Below are 19,960 nucleotides of genomic sequence, written 5' to 3' on the forward strand. Positions count from 1 at the left end.
ATATATATTTACTATAATAATTAAATACCTACAGACACTAGTGTTTCATCCTTTCGGGAATCTTCAGTGTAGGGTGTCACGATTAACACCAGTTGACAGATTCAAACTCAGCACCACGAGCCATCTCTGGCTTGATTAGCAAAGACCGTATCCATTCGGACACCATTAACCGCGTGAAATAAACGTTGAATTTAAACATTTTTTAATTTTAAACGTTCTTACACACGCACTTCTGTCACTCAAAAGTTAGCAAGACATGCCTTTTTCTAGACCTTGGATAAAATCACTTTCAAGTTATGAGAGGAAGTGAAAAACAAATTGGACGAACCACCTCAGACTTAGTCAAAACCTACAAAATATTACATTTATAAATAAGATTAGAAATCTTCAGTTTCCAGCATTGAGACCTCTTCCCCATTTACGTAGGTCTTATTATATTGTTTTAAATATTCTTTATCAGTTATCTGAATCTCTTGCATATCTAATTTCCCGCTAAGTTCAGTTTTTGTTTTTTTCTGTAGGTTTGTGTTTTAGTGTGAAGCCTGGTGTTCAGCGTCCCCCAAGGTCAGTAAACATTCTTATAATAAATCTTAAATTAATATAATGAATTAAAAAATATTTGAATACAACGGGTGAATCAAAGGTTTTGAAATAGGTTGCAGAAGTGCAATACTAACATTTCTGCCAAATTGTATTTGCAGAAATGCAAATATAAGCCCACAAAAGTTTTTTATGATCAAACAGGATGCAAGGCTGGAATCAAGTTTTACAATATTTAGGTGATTTATTTGTTTTTTGTTAATGTTTGTGTGTATTATTGTAATAGTTGGGGTATCAGTTGTGTGGAAACGCAATTTTTTTTTTTTGTTAGCTGAAAACATTTTGTATAGTCCTAATGCTATCAAATGAACATGCCTAAGAAAACAAGAAAAAATCGTTCAGATTTACATGAAATTAAATTTTAACATACTATTTGTAAAAGGAACAATTGAACAAAGATATATAAGCAGTTAATGTCTCATTAAAATATAAATTTCTAAACTCTGCTTATGTTTGAGCATTGAATATTTCCATTTGAGAAAAGGAGGTAAAATACAAAATGACTTTCACTTGGTTTGAAAGTCCTCTAAATGACTGCAGATATGTTTTTAAAGGTGAAATCAGTTTCCACAAACGTAGCAACATCTATGCCTACACACACACACACACACACACACACACACACACACACACACACACACACACACACACACACACATTTTGATTGGTGGCTTTCAGGCTTAAATTAGTGGAGTATGGTTCTGGTTCAGTCCTTGAAAGCCATCCTCCTGAACATTACCTCCTCCAAGTAATACCAACTGGTGTAATCCTGGCATAAATTTTTCACCAATCTAAAGTGACAAGCATTCAAGATGCATTTAAAAAAAAACAAAAAATGTGAACTTAATCTTTTCACCATTGATTACATGTACATGTTCGGAGTGATTATTTCTTTTCCTACTTTTACCACTCCATTTATTTATTTTTTTTTTCCTTGGCGATCAATACAGCGGACATTAAATTGATGTCTATCTACCATCCAGAAGCATATAAATTACGAAAGTAGATAGATCAAAACATTAATAAATTCGAATATATATAAAGTAAACAAAACATTTGCATGGCCTTACTCTCAAGTAGATATGAGTTAGAATAATATGTGTGTCTTTATTTTTTCATTTTCTTCCTTTGGAGAATGTAATGTTGGGTATAAGGCAGCTAAACCAGCTGCCAACATTGCTCTGCTTTTTATTAAAACCAGTCGAGAGCTCTTTTTAGTATCCTCGTTGTTCCTTTAAGTGCAATTGCACTTGGTTCACCAGAAATATTAGTTAGGTAGGACTTCAGGTTCTTCTTCATAAGCTTTGTGGCACCTATAATATGATTGATATCTTCCCAAGATCCCAGTTTCTGAGTTCATGTTGATCACTGGTGGTATCAAGCTGTCTAAAGATATTGGCTTCCTGAGATGAAGGCCCTGTCTGTGGGACATTAGAATACACTGACTCCTCCCCCCCCCTCCCCCCAGAGGGTAAAAGTCCCTCAATGGGTGTCCTGGATATGGCCTTAAACTATATCCAGTGGTGAGGCCCCAGCTTGCGGGCTTTGGGGAGTGTGGAGCCACCCTTTAATTACTATTGCTCCCAGGTCCACTCTGACCCGGAGTGGTAGTACCTGTTAGAGTCCCAACTATGGGTTAAATAGAAACTGACTTGAAAACAACAAATATATTCTATTAAAAAATTTTTCTTAAATCTTTGGATTCGGCATTAAATAACCCGAAAAGGGTTGATATGCCATAAAACAAAAACAACCAACCAATCCTGAGATGCTTTTTGTTTATCTACTTCCTTTTGCAAAACTTAACTATGTTCTGCAAAACCAAAAACCATATATATTGTTGAATATATATATATATATACACTTTTCCTTCCCATTTTTCCTCTCTTTCTATCTCCCCCACTTCCTGACTAGTTTCCTAACTTCAAATGTACCAAAAATTAATTCTGTAACCCTTTTTCCTCTCCCATTGCAAAACTCCTTCATGTTCTGCAGGACAGGAAACAAAATCGATAAAATCCACTATCAAACACTACAAACTAATGATTGAAAATACAAAAAGCTTGAAGAATAAAAACCTTCTACAAAATAACTGAATGCAACATGAATACTATTTCCAAAATAACTGGATTCGGCATTAAATAACCTGAAAAGGGTTGATATGCCATAAAACAAAACATTGTTTGTCCTGGTGCCCATTCGTTGTGTGTAATACAAAAAAATGGAGAAAACCTACAAAGTTCCATGATGTGGCAAAAATGAAGTTAGATGAAATAAAAATAAAATGAACAGAAAATTTTAAATTCATCTACATAGTCTCAATAACGGTGATATGCCACACGGAAAATACGAACAGTCGGTTTCATTTCTTGACCGAGTCTGTTGACTCATTCAGAAAAACAACCTTAATAAACAAAGTTAATTTTGGTTTAAATAGCATGTTCATCAGTTCGAATGTCACATTAATGAAAGAAATCTCATTATTTTTAAGTTTTTCTTATTTATTTTAAGCTGGGGATGGGGCATCCTACCAGATGTAAGACATTTGCCTGCTATCTCGTATATTCCAGCAGAGAGATCTTTTTAGGATTCTAACTGCCCCTTTAAGTGCAATTATTTGAATCTCTCTTGCACTTGGTTCACTTAGTATATTTATCAGGTAGTTTTTGAAATTCTTTTTCATGGGTCCAGTTGCTTCTATAATTACTGGAATGATAGAGATCTTCCTAAGATTCCAATTTCTTTTTATGTCGTACATAAGACCTTTGTATTTTATCTTTTCCCTCTCGGCTGTTTAATCCTTGGGAACACTTTAATGTAGTTGGCAAAATCATCCTCTCTTGTTAGGTATGAGATTGAAGAAAAGTCACATGGTCTCCTTTTGCCATGAAATGAAGACACGAAATCTGCTGATATTAATATTACAACTAAAGTAAATTTATTTACAGCATAGTTACAAATTAAAGATTGTAAAAGTTCATGGTGAAAGATGTATGAGTAATGTTACTTGCGTTTTGACCTTAAGAATCCTTGATGAGAGGTCGAACATCGGTTTGGCCATTTGCCAAAACTGGGAAGTTGTTTTCTGTCACATCTGCACTGAGGTCCAGCGAAAAGAGAATGAATATAAACTGAAAGTGAAGGTAGGCTGTATCGCCATCTTGTGGCAAGGAATGATATTACCAGAGTTAAAGAGTGATAATCATGTTTGGCTTCAAGTCATCCGTTTGTGTTTGTGTGATCGTTTGTGTAGAGAACTCAGTTCCTATACACTAACTTCTAAGGTTGCTTCTTTCTATGTCGGGTTTAATAGCTCTGTTTTCTAGATACGTAGCTGTAGGAATGGCATAATCATAATAGATGATGTATGGCTTATTTCCTACTGTTCTTCATGGTCTGAATTTACAAAGATGGTCAACACAAGTGTACAAAATCACTTAACCGTAGCGCCCTCTTACTTTAAAAAACATCTAAGGGAGATAATTCTGGTTCCCAACACTTGTATACAGAATGTTCATTGTACAATAACTTTTGTTTTTGTTTTTTTATACCAACATTTTGTAACTATTTTTTTCTTTTTTGTATAAATGTTTGTACTTTTTAATTGTCAATTAAATGGTTATTCTTTTTCTGCAATTTTAAAAATAATTTTCTTTCTCTTTTTTTTATTTTTGCTATCAGCTTAGCAAATATGTATCAAGAACTTTCCAAAGATATTCCTGAATTTAAATCTCCAGATCATGGCTGCTTGACTGGCTGGGCAAGTCAAGGTAAGTATATTAGCTTTGAATTGATTTGGTCTATATAAGTGGTTCCCAAAAGAATATAGGCACGTTTTCTTTTAGGGAGTCAACAGAAACATTAACTTTTTTTTATAACTTAATTACTTAACCTTGAAAAACTTTCTGGCCAAGATCAAAGTGTAGCATCTGTTCTGATGCTACACTTCAATTTTTTGTTCTCGGTTAGTGGAGGAGAAATCTTTCACGACTGAGACCATTTTTTTTTTCCTTAAAAACCGACCTAGGAACCTAATTCTGAAAGCTCTGCAGTTACTTTCCACAAAGTAATGAATTTCTCAGAAATGTGAGACTGTCACTTTTTAGCAAATCAGAAAAAATAGAAGTCTCAATTTTTATTTATCTTTTCTTTCTTTGAATTGCTAGATTTACATCCTCTTTTTTGTCATTTTGCTTGCTTGATTGAGGGGGAGTCTTGCAGGATTGTTTTTTTATTCTTTCATGAAAATTTAAAAAAAAAAAAAAAACAGAAACAGTGTTTTGAAAAATGTCTACATCTCTTTATTCTAAATTTATCTTTTTAAATAAGACTATAAGAAAGGAGAAATCGATTCACTTGAGTGATGGTGTATGTTGGGGCAAGAGGAAGAACATTTTTAAAAAGGAAATGTTGGTATTAATATAGTGAGGGGACAAACAAAAAAGAGGGCAGTCATGTCCAATATGAATTCTTATGCTTTATTGGTATATCTTTTTAGCTAGTTATTTATATTGGTGATTTTTTTTTTTTTTTTTTTTAAACCAATTGATTTCGAATGAAAACATTATGTACTTATCAATCATGAGGAAATTAATATAAATTACAAAAAATGATTCAGTAGAAAAATAATTACAAGTAAAAATACAATTTATTGAATTACGAGGTTTGTGTGTGACAAGTCCGTGTGACAAACAAGGGAGATAACCCTTGACCTTAAATTAAGGAGCTGCCATTTTTAAATCAACATTTTCAGAATGTAATTGTGACTGATTTTTTTTTTTTTTTTTTTTCAAATACTTCTAGTACATGTTCTAATGGATCATTTTTCATAGTTTTTGCAGTTTATATTGATTTCATCATGATGCGTGAATACATAATGTTTTCACCCGAAATGTGTTGGTTTAATCACCAATATATTGGTCCTGGATATGACCTAAAACTATATCCGATGGTGAAGCCCCACCTTGCGGATCTTGGGGAGTGTGGAGCCACCCTTTAATTACCATTCCTCCCAGGTCCACTCTGACCTGGAGTGGTAGTACCTGTTAGGGTCCCAACTATGGGTTAAATAGAACCTGACTTAAAAAAAAAAATATACTCCATTAAAAATCGTTCCTCAAAATAACTAGATTCGGCAGTAAATAACCTGAAAAGGGTTGATATGCCGTAAAACAAAACCAACCAACCAATATATTACTTTCATGGAAATTATCTCCCTTGAAAATTAATGAGCATATTTTAAGTTTTTTAATCCACCCCACACACTTTTTCTTTTTTTTTTTTTTTTTTTTTTTAAATCACTTTAGTTTAACTATCAATATCAGCAAAACTATTGTATAGGAAAAATAGAACAATAGAATTACAAACACCAACATTAATTTATTTATTATAGGCTGCTTAAAAAATATTTATGCAAGTTAGGCATTCAAATAATCTGTCTTTGGGTTGTTCATCTGTATATGTTCCTATCTCTACTATTATATAAAATGAATTTTGTATGAGTACCCTATGGACTTAAACAGCTGTGCTGATTTTATTTAAATTTCACACATATGGACTTCATGTGTCTGGGAATGTTCTTGCATAGGTTTTATATCGGAATGATTTCAATAAGTATCGATAATCCAAAAAAAATCTTATTAAAGAAGGAATTCTGATTTTGACCAAAGTTAACACTTTTATATAATTTAACATCAAAAGTATATTTGAAGTTTTATCACCACACAAGCAGTAAGGCCCGGTGTATAAACTCAACAGAAGGTTCTTTAAGACAGTGGCACGTTCAAATATAGGAGTGATAAATGAAAAAAAAAACATTTGAAGCTTAAATATCACCAGAACCCACCAGCCTTTTTTATTTTACTTAATCATTACTTTAATATCAATACAGAATAGTTTCAAGATTTTTCTTTTAATTCTTTGCTGCTTTCATTTATGTATTCTAGTATAAACAAAAATTAGATGAAAAGGTTCAATTAAGTAAGAATAAAGATTGACTACAAGGGGAGATAATTCGTTTCTCATTAATTAATGTTTGATATTTTTTTTTTTTTTTTATTTGTGATACTGGATGTATGGACAAGTAAATTAATATTTAGGAGATTATCAATCCTCATCTCAAACTTTGAAATCTAATTTTTTTTTTTTTTTTTTTTTTTTTTATAGGTGTTTTATTGCTGAATGCGTGTTTAACTGTTCGTGCGTCGCAAGCAAATTCTCACAAGGACAAAGGCTGGGAAAAACTAACTGATGCCGTCATCAAATGGCTGAATAGCAACCGTTCTGGTCTTGTCTTTATTTTGTGGGGAGCATATGCTCAAAAGAAAGGATCTTTTATCGATCAGGTAAATCATTTTTTTTAATCCTTTGCTATGAGGCTCCATAATTTGTGTATTCATTATTTTTGCGGACTTCATAGTTTTTGTTTTACCACGCTTCAGCCAATTCCTCTTCTGGCCTTCTTCAGGTGATTAATTGCAACATAGGAATGCCGAGTTTTGTAACTTAGCCACAGTAATTACTGTCTTCTATAGTTGTTGTCTTGTCATGTTTTTCGCCAACCAATTCTCTGGCCTGCTTGAGCAGGATTGAAATCGCTATCTTCGGCCAATGCTCACCTAGAACCATAGAGACTCGGTTCCTCCATCTACTGTGTCATGGGCCCTGAAGCAGTGGATAAAGGTGTTGCATCTCTATGGTTCCAGGTGAGCATTATCTGATTTCCATCCTGGCCAAGCAAACCAGAGGATTAGTTGGTTGAAATGTGGTGAAACAAAAACTATGAAAACAACAGTCCATAAAAGGAATGGATGCATAGGTAAGTCTTGTTATCCTAACCAGCAAGACCGATAGAAATTTCACAGTTTAATCAAAATAAGTTTTAAAATTATCACAGTGTCAAAAATGATGGTATACTTTTTCATGTAGTTTTATTTATTGTATCATTAGTTATCACTAGTGATAGGACGATTCTAATATTTTCCCCAATTCCGATACAATTCATTATTAATCTCTAAATATTTAGCTATAGAAGTGTTATTTTGTCCCGATTACTGTAAAACCACATCTTAAATGTGCATATATTTTATCAAACGTAAAACACATTTGTGACGGTGTGATCAAGAGATTTTAGTCCTACTGGAAGTTTAAATCAATAAATATTTATTTTATTATTGCTACAAGCAGTGGAAGATGTTTCTTAAACTAAAATCAAATAAAGATAATTTAAGGAATCGGTTTTGGCATCAGAAAATAGGCTCAAAGTTTTCCGATACCGATTCTGATACTGCAAATTAATCATCCCAACACGAGTTATCACACGGGTATTTATAAATAGTGCGTAATTTTTATTGATGAATTGAGTGTGGTCAAACTTAAACATCCATAAAGAAAAAGAAAATCTTTAAAAAAAAGAAGAAAAAAATTAAATACCTAATACCTTTCTCTTTATGTCTGTATTTTGAATTTTTCAAAGAATATAATTATATGAAAAGTTATGGCATCAAATGATGCTGATATTGTGATGAACGTGTACTACACTTTGATCTTAGCCAATTTTTAAACAAATAAAACCAAGAAAACTATATATTTAGTGTGTGAACATGCATGTTTTTAAATAATTTTATTTATTCATGCCAATAATATTGTGGGGCCTTCGTTTGCACAAAATTGAATGAGATGTAAACAATGTACTTACATGCATCGTGATTATTTCGCATTTCCATCAGATAACACGTTAGGAAACATGCGGCTAGTCAGTACTGAGACCTGTGATAATTTTGGAATACCTGTTGCTGTAAGTTTGGAATTCAAAGTAACTATAAAGTCATTTTCTCTAATCCGTGATAAGTGTTTTGGGATTACAGGTTTTATCATATGGGAGATATAATTGTAGGCTTCAAGTTGAAAGGGGAAAACTGAAAATTTAAAGATCAAAGAAAACCTTCACAAAATCTGCTAAAATAACAATTCCCAAACTTGCACAATGATGAAAAGGAAACTGAAGCAGAAAAAAAAAGTTACAGAAATTAAGGAGAAAAAAAAAAAAAGAAGCAATCTCATATGAAACTCGTGTCGTGTAAACTGAAATTACATCTTTTCCAAAAATGTCATTTAATAAACTTTTGGTACTGGTACGGTTTTTGAATCAAACTAAATTAGTTTTTGTCGACGCAGAATTATGAGATGAAAAATACTGAATCAAAAAGGACATTGAAATCAAATTGGAGGTGGCATTCCAACATGAAAAAAAAAACATTTAAAGCAAGAAAAAATGTCTTTGTTTGATGGAAAAAAAAAAAAAATGACGTGTGTGTGTGTGTGTGTATATATATATATATATATATATGGTGGATTCTCTCATCGAAGACAATGAATGAGGATTCGGTATGCAATCTTCAGCAGCTTCTAAGCTCTGTGCCACCACATGTATAATTGCAATCCTGTAGACATCCGGCACACTCCTCCGCAGATGGTGAACTTTCATATGCTCGTCAGTCAAAGATGCCTTCTCGAGTGAACAGATAACCCTGCTTTGCTGCGTGCTCTGAAACCACAGTGGCATACATATTCATTTTTAGGTGGATTTTTCTTGTGTTTTGCCTTCATATTTGTACGAAGGGTGTTCCTATGACAAAGGCGGTTATGTTCAAATTCTTTGATTCCCAGGAAACACATCTTCCTCCATTCTCTGTGATCCCCTGCTGCACTTTCCCAGGAACTCACAGAAATTCCACAACGTTTCAGGTTGTCTTTTAGTTTATCTTTGTAACGAAGCAGGGAACGGCCGATTGAACAGCAAGAATTTGTCAGTTGCCCATAAAAAAGTTGCTTAGGAACTCTGAGTCATCCATTCTTACAAGATGACCCGACCACCGCATTTGTATCCTGATCAAAAATGATTCAATACCAATATATATATATATATATATTTTTTTTTTTTTTACAAGGAAATCAAATTAAAATTTATTCAGTACTGGTCCAGTATTTAGACCAGATAAAAATCAAACTGTTTTTTTTTTTCTTTTTAATCCCCAAAACGAACCTACATTATAGTTGTAAAATTGCTCCCAAAATCGTTTGTCCGTTTGTTTGTTTGCACTTGTCTCAATAACCACACCTTGGATTTTTTGAAATTTTGCACAAACATTAGTCATAGTGAAAGTAAATTTTTCACTAATGGAGGGGGACTCCACATGCTAGTCTTGTTCCACTTGAAATAAAATTTGGAGCTCAGCAGGAGCTCCTTGTATTTCATGTAATTTTTTTTTTTTCAGATTATCAATGTGTCATCACCTACCTCCTAATGTTTTCAGTTTTTTTTACTTTCATCAATGTCTTATCTACTAGAAGATATAGTGATATATCCTCCAGATGCATCATTTAATATGATTTAGTTTTATGGTTTGTCACTTTTTAAGATGTTGGTTTCTTTTTTATCAAACAAAGGCTGGCTTACTAGTAGAATTTGTATGATGCCAAAAAACAACATGCTTACAATGAAGCATTAAGTTGTGTTTTTCAATCTATAAACTTTTGTCGTATTCAGAAAGCTTAAAAAAAGTTTTATTTTTTTGTATTTGTTCAGAATTCTCCTCTCATGAACCTTCAAATAAAAATCTGAAAAAGGATGTGCTTGCCAGTGATGGAAAAAAGCATTTTGTATACCAAAAATCATATTAAGTGGTTTTATTTTTAAATAAGAAAATCAAATTTTATGACTAAACTACTAGTGCCGATCTTGCAGCAGTATCTTGAAAACAGTCTGAAGGAACAATGGAGATAACTCCATATCAAGATTTTAGAAAACTATTCTTAACGTGGGTTATGGAGAGCATTGAAAAAACTCAATTCACTTAAAAATTCTTTTTTTATAAAAATAAAATTACTTGATCAATTTATGTGGTCTTTTGTGAAAGATATTTTCTTTTTGTCATGGGTACGTACATCATACAGATTTTTCTATATATTTGTTTTTTGTTTGTTTCGTAGGGCAGGAATTCTGGATAAGTTGGTTTTTTTTTTTTTTTTTTTTTTTTTTATTAATAGTATCTGCCACCACATAGGATTCATGTTTGACGTCACTTTCAAGATAAGATATGTGCTTGTTTTCTTATCAAGGGTAGCTTATTGGTAGAGTTGATATGTTTTTAAAACTTGAAATGAGTGATGAAACATATTAAAGTGGCTTTCATTAAGAGTCACACTTTATTTACAAAGCCATTTGGCAGAAGTGACATCAGAAAAATTTTAAGTTGCAAATGACCAGCACTGTATGTGATGTAGTTTTATTCAGTCTTTGTTTGAACTTTTATAACAAAATTATTGAACTTTCGGGTTTGTATTACTGTACACATAGATTCGAAAAAGTTGTCAAAAAAACAAATATGTAACAAATAAATGTTATCAAAGGCAAGATAAGTTACTTTTCTACCAAACTGGATATATTTTTCGTGTTTTTAGTCAATGTAACATGTTTATTCAGTCCCAAAAACATAGTGTTTACCGATGTATTGGAAAATTCAAGATGGCGCCCGACTCTCTTTTTAACACGGTAAGTTTGGGAAAAGGTGTTATAAATTATAAACTAGACAAAATACTATTAAAAACCCACCGAATATATGTCAACCTATGTCACGGTAACATATTGAGCAAGTTTCTAACAGTATTTTGTCTAGTTTTATATTTATAGCACCTTTTCCCAAACTTACCGCGTTAACGAGAGAGTCGGGCGCCATTTTGAATTTTCCAATACATCGGTAAACACAGTATGTTTTTCGAGCTGAATAAACATGCTACATTAAATAAAAACACAAAAAATTATCCAGTTAGGTAGAAAAGTAACTTATCTTGCCTTTAATAACATTTATTTGTTATATATTTGTTTTTTGACAACTTTTTCGAATCTGTGTACAGTAATACAAACCCGAACTTTTATAACAAAATTATAACCTTTTATTATAGAAATATGTTTATGAACTGTGTTCTTTTTTTTTTTTTTTTTTTTTAATCAAACATTAGAGGTGTTGGTAATTTATTTTTTTTTTTTTTTACGTGCTAGAACTGGATGACAAATCAAACTTCATCAAGCGCTGCATCAACACCAACAATTTACACCTATCTTCATTCCTCCACTTACCTAAATTCAAACCATCACGAAACCTCAAACTGCATGGAGAAACTCCTTTAATATCTTCACCAACATATTGAAGAATTCAACGCCACTGAGCCTAAACTAATGATAACTTCTATATTTATGCGTCATAAAATAATTACAGCCTTAGACCAATGTTACCACTAGACAAATTCACATGGCTACTACACAAAAACAACCCCACACACCCTCTTGGACAAGAGGGCACCACTCCTAATATTCATGCACACCCTAGTCACAGACCTCAGGAATTTTGTCACACACGAGGAAAAGGACCTTCTTAGTATCCAACCCAAATTCATTATCACCTAGAAAATTAATGACACTCTTTTCAACTTAATAGCACACTTCTGCAGTGCAGTCTACAACCTAAAATGGCTATCCACTATCAACACTCGCACTCCCCACACTACTGGCGGATTCCCCAACTAGATCACCCGTTGCGTTCTCCACCCAATGACCCAGAATTAGACATCAAGTTCTCAAGATTGAAACACAACATTTTCGACATTATCAAACACAGACAAGCAAGCATTGTACAAAACATCTCATACAAACAACGCTGCCTACTTGAGAGCCTCAAAAATGAAGACTTTCTCTTCCGATAAAGGGAAGGAGTTCTACATCATACCCCAAGACACATCTTGCACTCACACACCTAAGAAATGACACCCTGTGCGCCTAAGAAATGACACCCTGTGCGCCTAAGAAATGAAACCCTGTGCACCTAAGAAATGACACCCTATACACACCAGTAGCTGACCTCACATCCACACATATCCAAAATCATATAAACTCTGCATGGACCAACATATGTAGAAGTAAAAACCTCCCCAACAAACATAAACAGAACTTCATCACTAAAAATAGCTAGCTCTCTACTTTTTACCACCTCATTAAAACCCACTAAACCACGTCAACCCCACAAATTAGACCAATAGTGTCAAGTATCGAAGGACCTTTGTATAAGATCTGGCTTTTCATGCAACTATTCAAATCCTTACGCTTCTCCTTCCCTTGACATGTCATCAGTTCCGATGAAGTATTCAGATGTCTACACACCCTTCAAACTTAGACAAAACAAATGCACTTTTGGTCTCTATGTAGTTACCCTTTACACTACAGCACACCCAGCTTCACTGACCACATCTCCTCCGATGACTTATAGTGCTTCAACCTTACTCCCTCAGACATCCACAAGCTCTTACTCATAATAGTCGATAACACATTCTTCATATTCCAGCACCAAACAGACAAATCACAGGACCGCCTATGGGATCCAGTCTCTAAGAATTTCTTGCTGTTTTTGTACATGGACAGATTTAGAATGTCGAGCTCTGAACACCTGCAATTTGGTCGCATTTCTCTCAAGATATGTCGACAACGTCCTCATCCTCAGATCATCACGCGCTGATGCTGAGAACATCTACGCCATGTTCTCTGATACCGACCCACAAATAGAATTCACCATTGAACACCCTGGCGCTGATTGATCCTTTTCACTCCTGGATTTTAACATCAAAATCTCAGACGAGGGGACTATCACTACAAAATTCTAAAGACCGATAGCCAGCCAAAACATATTTGTAAATTATAAGTCAGCCCTCCCTACTAACGCCATAATCAGATACGCAGCGAATAGTCATCCGCATACAAAACAAGTGCAGTAAAACAGCAGACAAGATAGAATGCACTAAACAGTTCTTTCAGGTGCTGGAAACGAATGGATATCCCAACACTCACCGAACGCCTCTGGGGGAAAAAAAAAAAAAAAAGAGCAAAAAGCTTCCCTTCCAATACCTGCTTCCTTAAAATACCCCACCTCAGCGACTGGATCACGACACCTATTTGTAGGACTATCAGAAGAGATTGCTTTAATATGCAATTGGCCCACTCTGGTCCATTCCTTAGACAGCAGCTCTCTAAACAGAAGCACAATGATGGCCCATCTCTATACACATTGCTCTATATACTCCACAAACATTTGTCACTGCACACATAAGTCTATAGGTTAGAGTGCTCCATCTGCAAAAAATTTTACATGGGTAGCACTATGACGCTCCTACATATAAGAATCAAAGAACACACACAGATACAAGCATCATCATTCCACAAACACCTCAGCAGAAACTTAAATAGATCTATTAAAGTTGATATTTTAACCACAGAACACAACGTTGGAAGTCTTTGTATAAAGAAATCACTACAGACGGAACTTAACAGACTAGAACTCAGTTCATGATTCGTTATGTAGCATTCTATATAGCTTCCACCACGACCATCTCCCCATACTCTACTATTCTAACAAGAACAGATATGGCTATACCACTACATCCCTCTCTTACATCTAACCTACTAGTACAAATATGGCTTTACTATTAAAATATATATATATATATATAAAAGGCAAAACGGCTGTGCACATTTTTGTATGTACAAAAAAGGCTCTCTTTTTTCGCGGGGGTTCTCGACAAGGTTACTATTTTAGAGAAGTTTCCTTATACTCCATAGATTGTAATATCTCCGATTTGCGGACGGACATCGTCTCTATCTTTATTTTGATCGACTTTTTAACAAATCCCTGATTTCCAGTGTTTTTCTCTTTCTCGTGTAAATAAAGCGAAACTAACTGAAGCAAAGTCACTCGCTGGCCTTCATGGCCAGGACATCTTGAAGGCGAACAGCTTTGATCAATGTGGGGAAAACCCTTCATATCGGACAATTGCTATTCCTTTGGACACTGCCAGCATTTCCCCTTCTTTGTGGGGAGCTGGTTTTCCCCAACATCATGGGGAAACAATTACAAGGCAGAAAGCTGAAAGCTTAACGCTTGTGTGAACTCATTTACTTAACTATCCATTTCTGCAACTTTTTGATTGCCATCAACAAATTTGAACGCTTTTTGCTTCCTGTCGCGTCATAGCATAGCAGTAAGATGTCAGGTTTTCTTTCACTTTCTTTTCCTTCTTTGCGTCACAGGTTCCAGCCTGCCTGCCTGCCTACTACCACTTTTTTTTTTTTTTTTTTGCTCGACACATACCTTCAAACACCTGGGCAATGTCAGGCACTCCTGCTAGTAAATTAATAAAACAAAATATAAATACATAAATAAACTAATAACCCTAATCTTAAAGTTAAGCTAACATGCCTAATCAAATCAAGGTATCTAATAAACACAGTTAAATATGTTTAATTAAACTTCCTGAAAGGAAAATATCCAAATAACATTTAAATAGAATAATAAAAATAATACAAAATAATAAAAAAAAAAAAAGGTAAAAATTAATTTGAATTATAAAAAAAAATAAATAAAATAAAATTTAAAAAAATAAAATAAATTAAAATTGGTACTAATTTTTTTTTTTCTTTTTTTTTTAAATTAGCGGAAGGGTTAGGGTTTCTGCATTTCGGTTTGGTACGCTCACTAAGAAACCATCCTTATCAGTGGGGTCATATCCAATGTGAGTAGTCTGCCGAGGTTGTGTTTGCGTCTGTTAAAAACGGACTCATCTGTCTCCACCATATGGCGTGGGTCTCCTATCTGCCAGGGATTCCTGACAAAATAATCTCGCCAAATGTAAGGTGGAGTTTTTTTTTTTTTCTTACAATTGGTATCCAAATTCTTGTTTGCTGCTCATGCGCACAGCGTTGTGATTGGCTGATTTCCATGTTACGTCCAACAGCAGCTAAACCCGAACTGTTGACGTTGTGTTCTGGAGAAAGTTGAGCGAATGCTGAGTTACATCCAGTTCAAAGGATGTATAAGTATTAAAATTAAATTAGTTAATAAAATCAATATTAGATAGCAACCACTAAATGAACTACTAAAACCACATATCATGACTGACACAACTATTAAATATTATAATATTCTTTTATAGAAACATTCCCATCAATAACATAAAATCCCGTAAATAAGATAAAAAATAAATCATTAACAATTAACTAGTCAACAAATTTAGGAGTAATAATTAAATAGTTCAGGCTGGCATATAAAAATAACCATTGTTATTATGGGACTACTTATGACAAAAAGATAAACAAATTTAAAAAAATAAAAATAATAAAAGAAGACCCTTCAGATATTAAGTGGCTAATATACAGGGTGTTTCAAAAGTCTTGGGAACATTACAAATGCGTATATCTCATGAACTATTCCAGGTAGAAAAATGAAACTGGTGCCATTTTAAAGCTTGCTTAATCAAATTTTTGGTCATACTAATGATTTTCGTCTTATCTTTCCATGTGCAGTAATGGCGTTCTCTAAACAAGACAAGGCGTTTTGCGTCCTCCAATTTGCAAAGACTGAATCGTGGACATGTGTTCAGCATGCATTTCGCAGGAAATTTAAAAAAGAAGTCCCTGAAAGGAAACCCATTGTCAGATGGCATGCTAAATTTGTGAAAGATGGATGTTTATGCCCAAGTAAGCGAACAAGTCGCCCTTCAACTTCAGAAGATGCAGTTGAGCAAGTCCGGAAGCCTTTCAGCAGAGCCCCTGTAAATCAGTGAGAAGAGCCAGCAGGGAACTTCAGCTTGCTCCAGCAACTGTCTGGCGTGTCTTAAGGAAACGACTGCAAATGGTACCTTACAAGCTCAAGTTGGTCCAAAAGTTGAAGGACACTGATAAGCCACTTCGCCGTGACTTTTGCATTGCAATGCAAGAGAAGTTGGAAGATAACGGCTTTGATGACCGGCTTGTTTTTAGCGATGAGGCGACCTTCTATCTGAATGGCAAAGTTAACAAGCATAGCACTCGCATATGGGGTACTGAGTGTGACTTTTTCCTTTGGGGCTTTGTCAAGCAACAAGTCTATGTGCCGCCCCTTCTAAGAGATATTGACGAACTAAAGGCTCGAATAACGGCAGTTGTGGGAACCATTGACGTCAAGATGCTGGAACGCGTTTGGCAGGAAATGGACTATCGACTAGATGTCTGCCGTGTGACGAATGGTGCTCATATTGAGCAAGTTTTAAGATTCCCCACAAAACTTGAAACTTTAACCTTTCCAACGGTACCAATTTCATTTTTTAACTCCTAATAGTTTTTGAGTTATTAAAAATCTTTATGTTCCCAAGACTTTTGAAACACCCTGTATAATGCTCCTTATCTTGAGTTGAACATATTGGGAAGTGATTCACGATATACCATTAGTGTATTAAGCGATGCTCTTTGTGTAAACAAAACGAGCTTAGGTATTCGGATGATGTCAAAACTTCATTAATTCACTACCTGCACAGCAGCGGCAATTTAGCGTAATTGGTCGAAACTCGTACGGGCAGTCGAACTGATGAGCTGTGATACATGTCCAGTATCGTGACCATGTAATTTTATCTATATCAATAAAAATATATCTTGTTTGTTTTTTTTATTGAGCACTCTTAATAACTTGTTAAATTTGTGAGTTTTCTCTTGAATACCTATTTCTTCCTCAACACCTACTGCATTCAATTAGCTTTCTAAATCTCTTGTATATACCTATCTCACACAATGCTTCAAGCAAACTACCTCTCATTTTTATAAATATAACTTATGAAAAATATTTATGAACCATTTTTTTTTCTTTTTTTCCCCCAACGAGATATTGTTTAAAAAATATTTTGTTTTTAAAACGAAAAAAAAAATCATAAACTATAATATTGGGGGATAAAAACAGTACATAAATAGATTAAAAAAAAAAAAAAAAATAGTTAAATATTTTTTTTTTTAAGTTCTATTTCTATGTTTGATGTGGAAAAAAATTAACACCTGATATTTGATTTTTGAAAGAAAAAAAAATGTATAAACATGTTTTTATTAAGTTTATAATTTTGTTAGAAGTTTTATTCAACTTTTCATATTTTTATATTTTATTTTGGTCATCCGTATTTAAAAAATTTTCTGACGTCATTTCCACCAAATTATTATGCAAACCAACAAGTGTGACCCTTAACGAAAGCTGTTAAAGTTTGATCTTATGATTTTATTTATTTATTTATTTTTTTTTTTATAGAAGAAACACTGCGTATTGAAAGGAGTTCATCCATCCCCGTTATCTGCCCATCGTGGATTTTTTGGTTGTCACCATTTTTCCAAGTGTAACGACTACCTGGTACAACAAAACAAAAAACCAATTGACTGGAATATGTTACCAGCAGAATTGATGAAAGAAAATATTAACATCCAAAATTGAATTCATAGAAGTAAACAAGTGGAGAAGAAATTTTAAGCATTCATTTAATTTCCTTGCACTTTTTTGTACTTTTTTGTTTGGAGAACAGTTTTGTTTTTATTTTCAAAGAATTTAAAGGGGAGATAATTCAAGAAATTCTTAAAGTTTATAATTTTGTAATGATTATTTTGATTTATTACAAAAGATGAATTTTGTAAAATGGCTTTACAAAAATTTCTTTTGAAGCCGTACATTTTTTATATGATCAATTTCATTTATTGCAGAATTTTCTTTTTTAGAGAGACTGTTCATTTAAGAGTTTGTTTAAAAAGTCATACATTTTCAAAAAGTTCTTTTTGATTTATTTATTTTTTTAATTTTTAATTTTTATTTTTTTTATTATTTTTTTTTTAATTTTTTTTTTTTTTAGTCATAAATTTTTATTTAATACAAAGAATGATAATTGTAATTAAAAATCTAAATTTTATTTTAATTCAATAAATGTTCAAATGTTTTATTTTTGTTATTTCTAATTCAGTGTGTTTATCTTTTTCTAGTGTTATCTGAAACTTTTACAAATGCTTGAATCATGTAACCCTTAGAATTCTTCAAAACTGAAAACCAAAAATATGTCCTCCGAACGTAAAATGCACAATTGAGTTTTTTTTCCTTCTTTTTTTCCATTCCATTTTTCTGGATAGTTGTCAAAACTTTTCTCTATATTAAAACAAAAAATACAAATCTTTATCGTGTACATACCTGTAACTGAACAAAAAAATCATATTTTAAAAAATCATGTAAATGGGTCAAGTAGTTATGTTTTTATACAGAAAATAATTTTTGAGCGATTTTAAGTGTGTAATGGGATGTAATACATTGCCGGGTTATCTGCCCTTGTTTCTTCAAGATGTCACACGATACAATCCATTTTTACTTGCTCATAAAATTTGATTTTCTTAAAACTACTTGATCAATTTATGTGAGTTTTGGAATATGACATTTGTTTTAGATGTTTGTTTAGATGGTTGTTTAGATGTCTGCCGTGTGACGAATGGTGCTCATATTGAGCAAGTTTTAAGATTCCCCACAAAACTTGAAACTTTAACCTTTCCAACGGTACCAAATTCATAGATTTTTTTGTTTTTTTCAAATATGGGGGAATTTTAGACAAACTTTTTTTCTGTATGTTATTTCACTGAATTTTGTTTCTTTTTTCAAATCTCATATCCTTCATCGAATTACGAAAGATGGGCATTATCTTTTTCCTTTGATTTGTGGTTAGCGTTGGATTGAATGTGATCAACATTCAAATGCACCTACTTGAAACAAAATCCTCAATAGTTATTTTGGTGCTACTATATTATAATAACGAAAAAATATTGAATTTCAAATAAAAAAAATGGTACCTACATAATTGTCATGTGGCAAATTGTAACATATCCAAAAATTACGAAAAACGATAGGTAGAAAAATTATAAATGAAAGTTTTCGATAAAGTTTAGATGATAAATAAAATTTGTCCGACATTTTGAATTATTTGATGTAAGCGACAGAACTTAATTATCTCCCCTTTCAACTTATCTCTTTTCTTTTTAGTAACCGTAACAATGATTTCGCTCCATTTCAAATTTCTTTTTTTCATTAAGAATTATTTTTCTATCATATCGTTTTTCGTAATTTTTGGATATATTACTATTTGAGACCTGATAATTACAAAGGTACCATTTATTTCACTTGAAATTCAATATTCTTCCGTTAATATAGAAGCGTCCTTATTTTGCTAAGCAACCATTTGCAATTTTGGTAAAAGTACATGTATAGTCGGTTATACCTTATGACTACCAAGAGATAACCCTACAAATTTAAGCATATATAAAGATACACATTTTGACAAATTTTGGTATTGAAATAACTGTTAAAGAACAAAAATGGACTGACAAGAGTTTGCGTTTATCATAGAAGAAACTAAAATAATAAACAAATTGTTGGAAATGGATTGAAGCAAGAAATTTATTCAACAGGTGTGTCTTTTGATCAGTAACAAGGGTGACGGCAGA

At 33.1% G+C, this 19,960-nt stretch overlaps 1 protein-coding gene across 1 annotated transcript; it reads left to right on the forward strand.

The window, feature by feature from the left end:
* The first annotated feature begins 526 nt into the window (after positions 1-526).
* On the forward strand, positions 527-17,954 carry LOC145284018 (uracil-DNA glycosylase-like). The gene is made up of 4 exons (XM_080133107.1): positions 527-564; positions 4,282-4,370; positions 6,766-6,944; positions 17,745-17,954. The coding sequence occupies exons 2-4, from the start codon at positions 4,292-4,294 to the stop codon at positions 17,922-17,924; spliced, it is 438 nt and encodes a 145-aa protein (XP_079989233.1). The 5' UTR covers positions 527-564; positions 4,282-4,291; the 3' UTR covers positions 17,925-17,954.
* Positions 17,955-19,960: the final 2,006 nt, after the last annotated feature.

This window comes from Euprymna scolopes, chromosome 8 (genome assembly GCF_053919585.1).
Source record: "Euprymna scolopes isolate OS-2025 chromosome 8, ASM5391958v1, whole genome shotgun sequence".
Lineage (NCBI taxonomy): Eukaryota > Metazoa > Mollusca > Cephalopoda > Sepiida > Sepiolidae > Euprymna > Euprymna scolopes.

Bases quoted from the DNA above. Each gene is read 5' to 3' on its own strand.
- LOC145284018 (XM_080133107.1), top strand. From the start codon at position 4,292: ATGTATCAAGAACTTTCCAAAGATATTCCTGAATTTAAATCTCCAGAT. The intron at 4,371-6,765 runs GTAAGTATATTA...TTTTTTTTATAG, and splicing joins GACTGGCTGGGCAAGTCAAG to GTGTTTTATTGCTGAATGCG. The intron at 6,945-17,744 runs GTAAATCATTTT...TTTTTTTTATAG, and splicing joins AAGGATCTTTTATCGATCAG to AAGAAACACTGCGTATTGAA.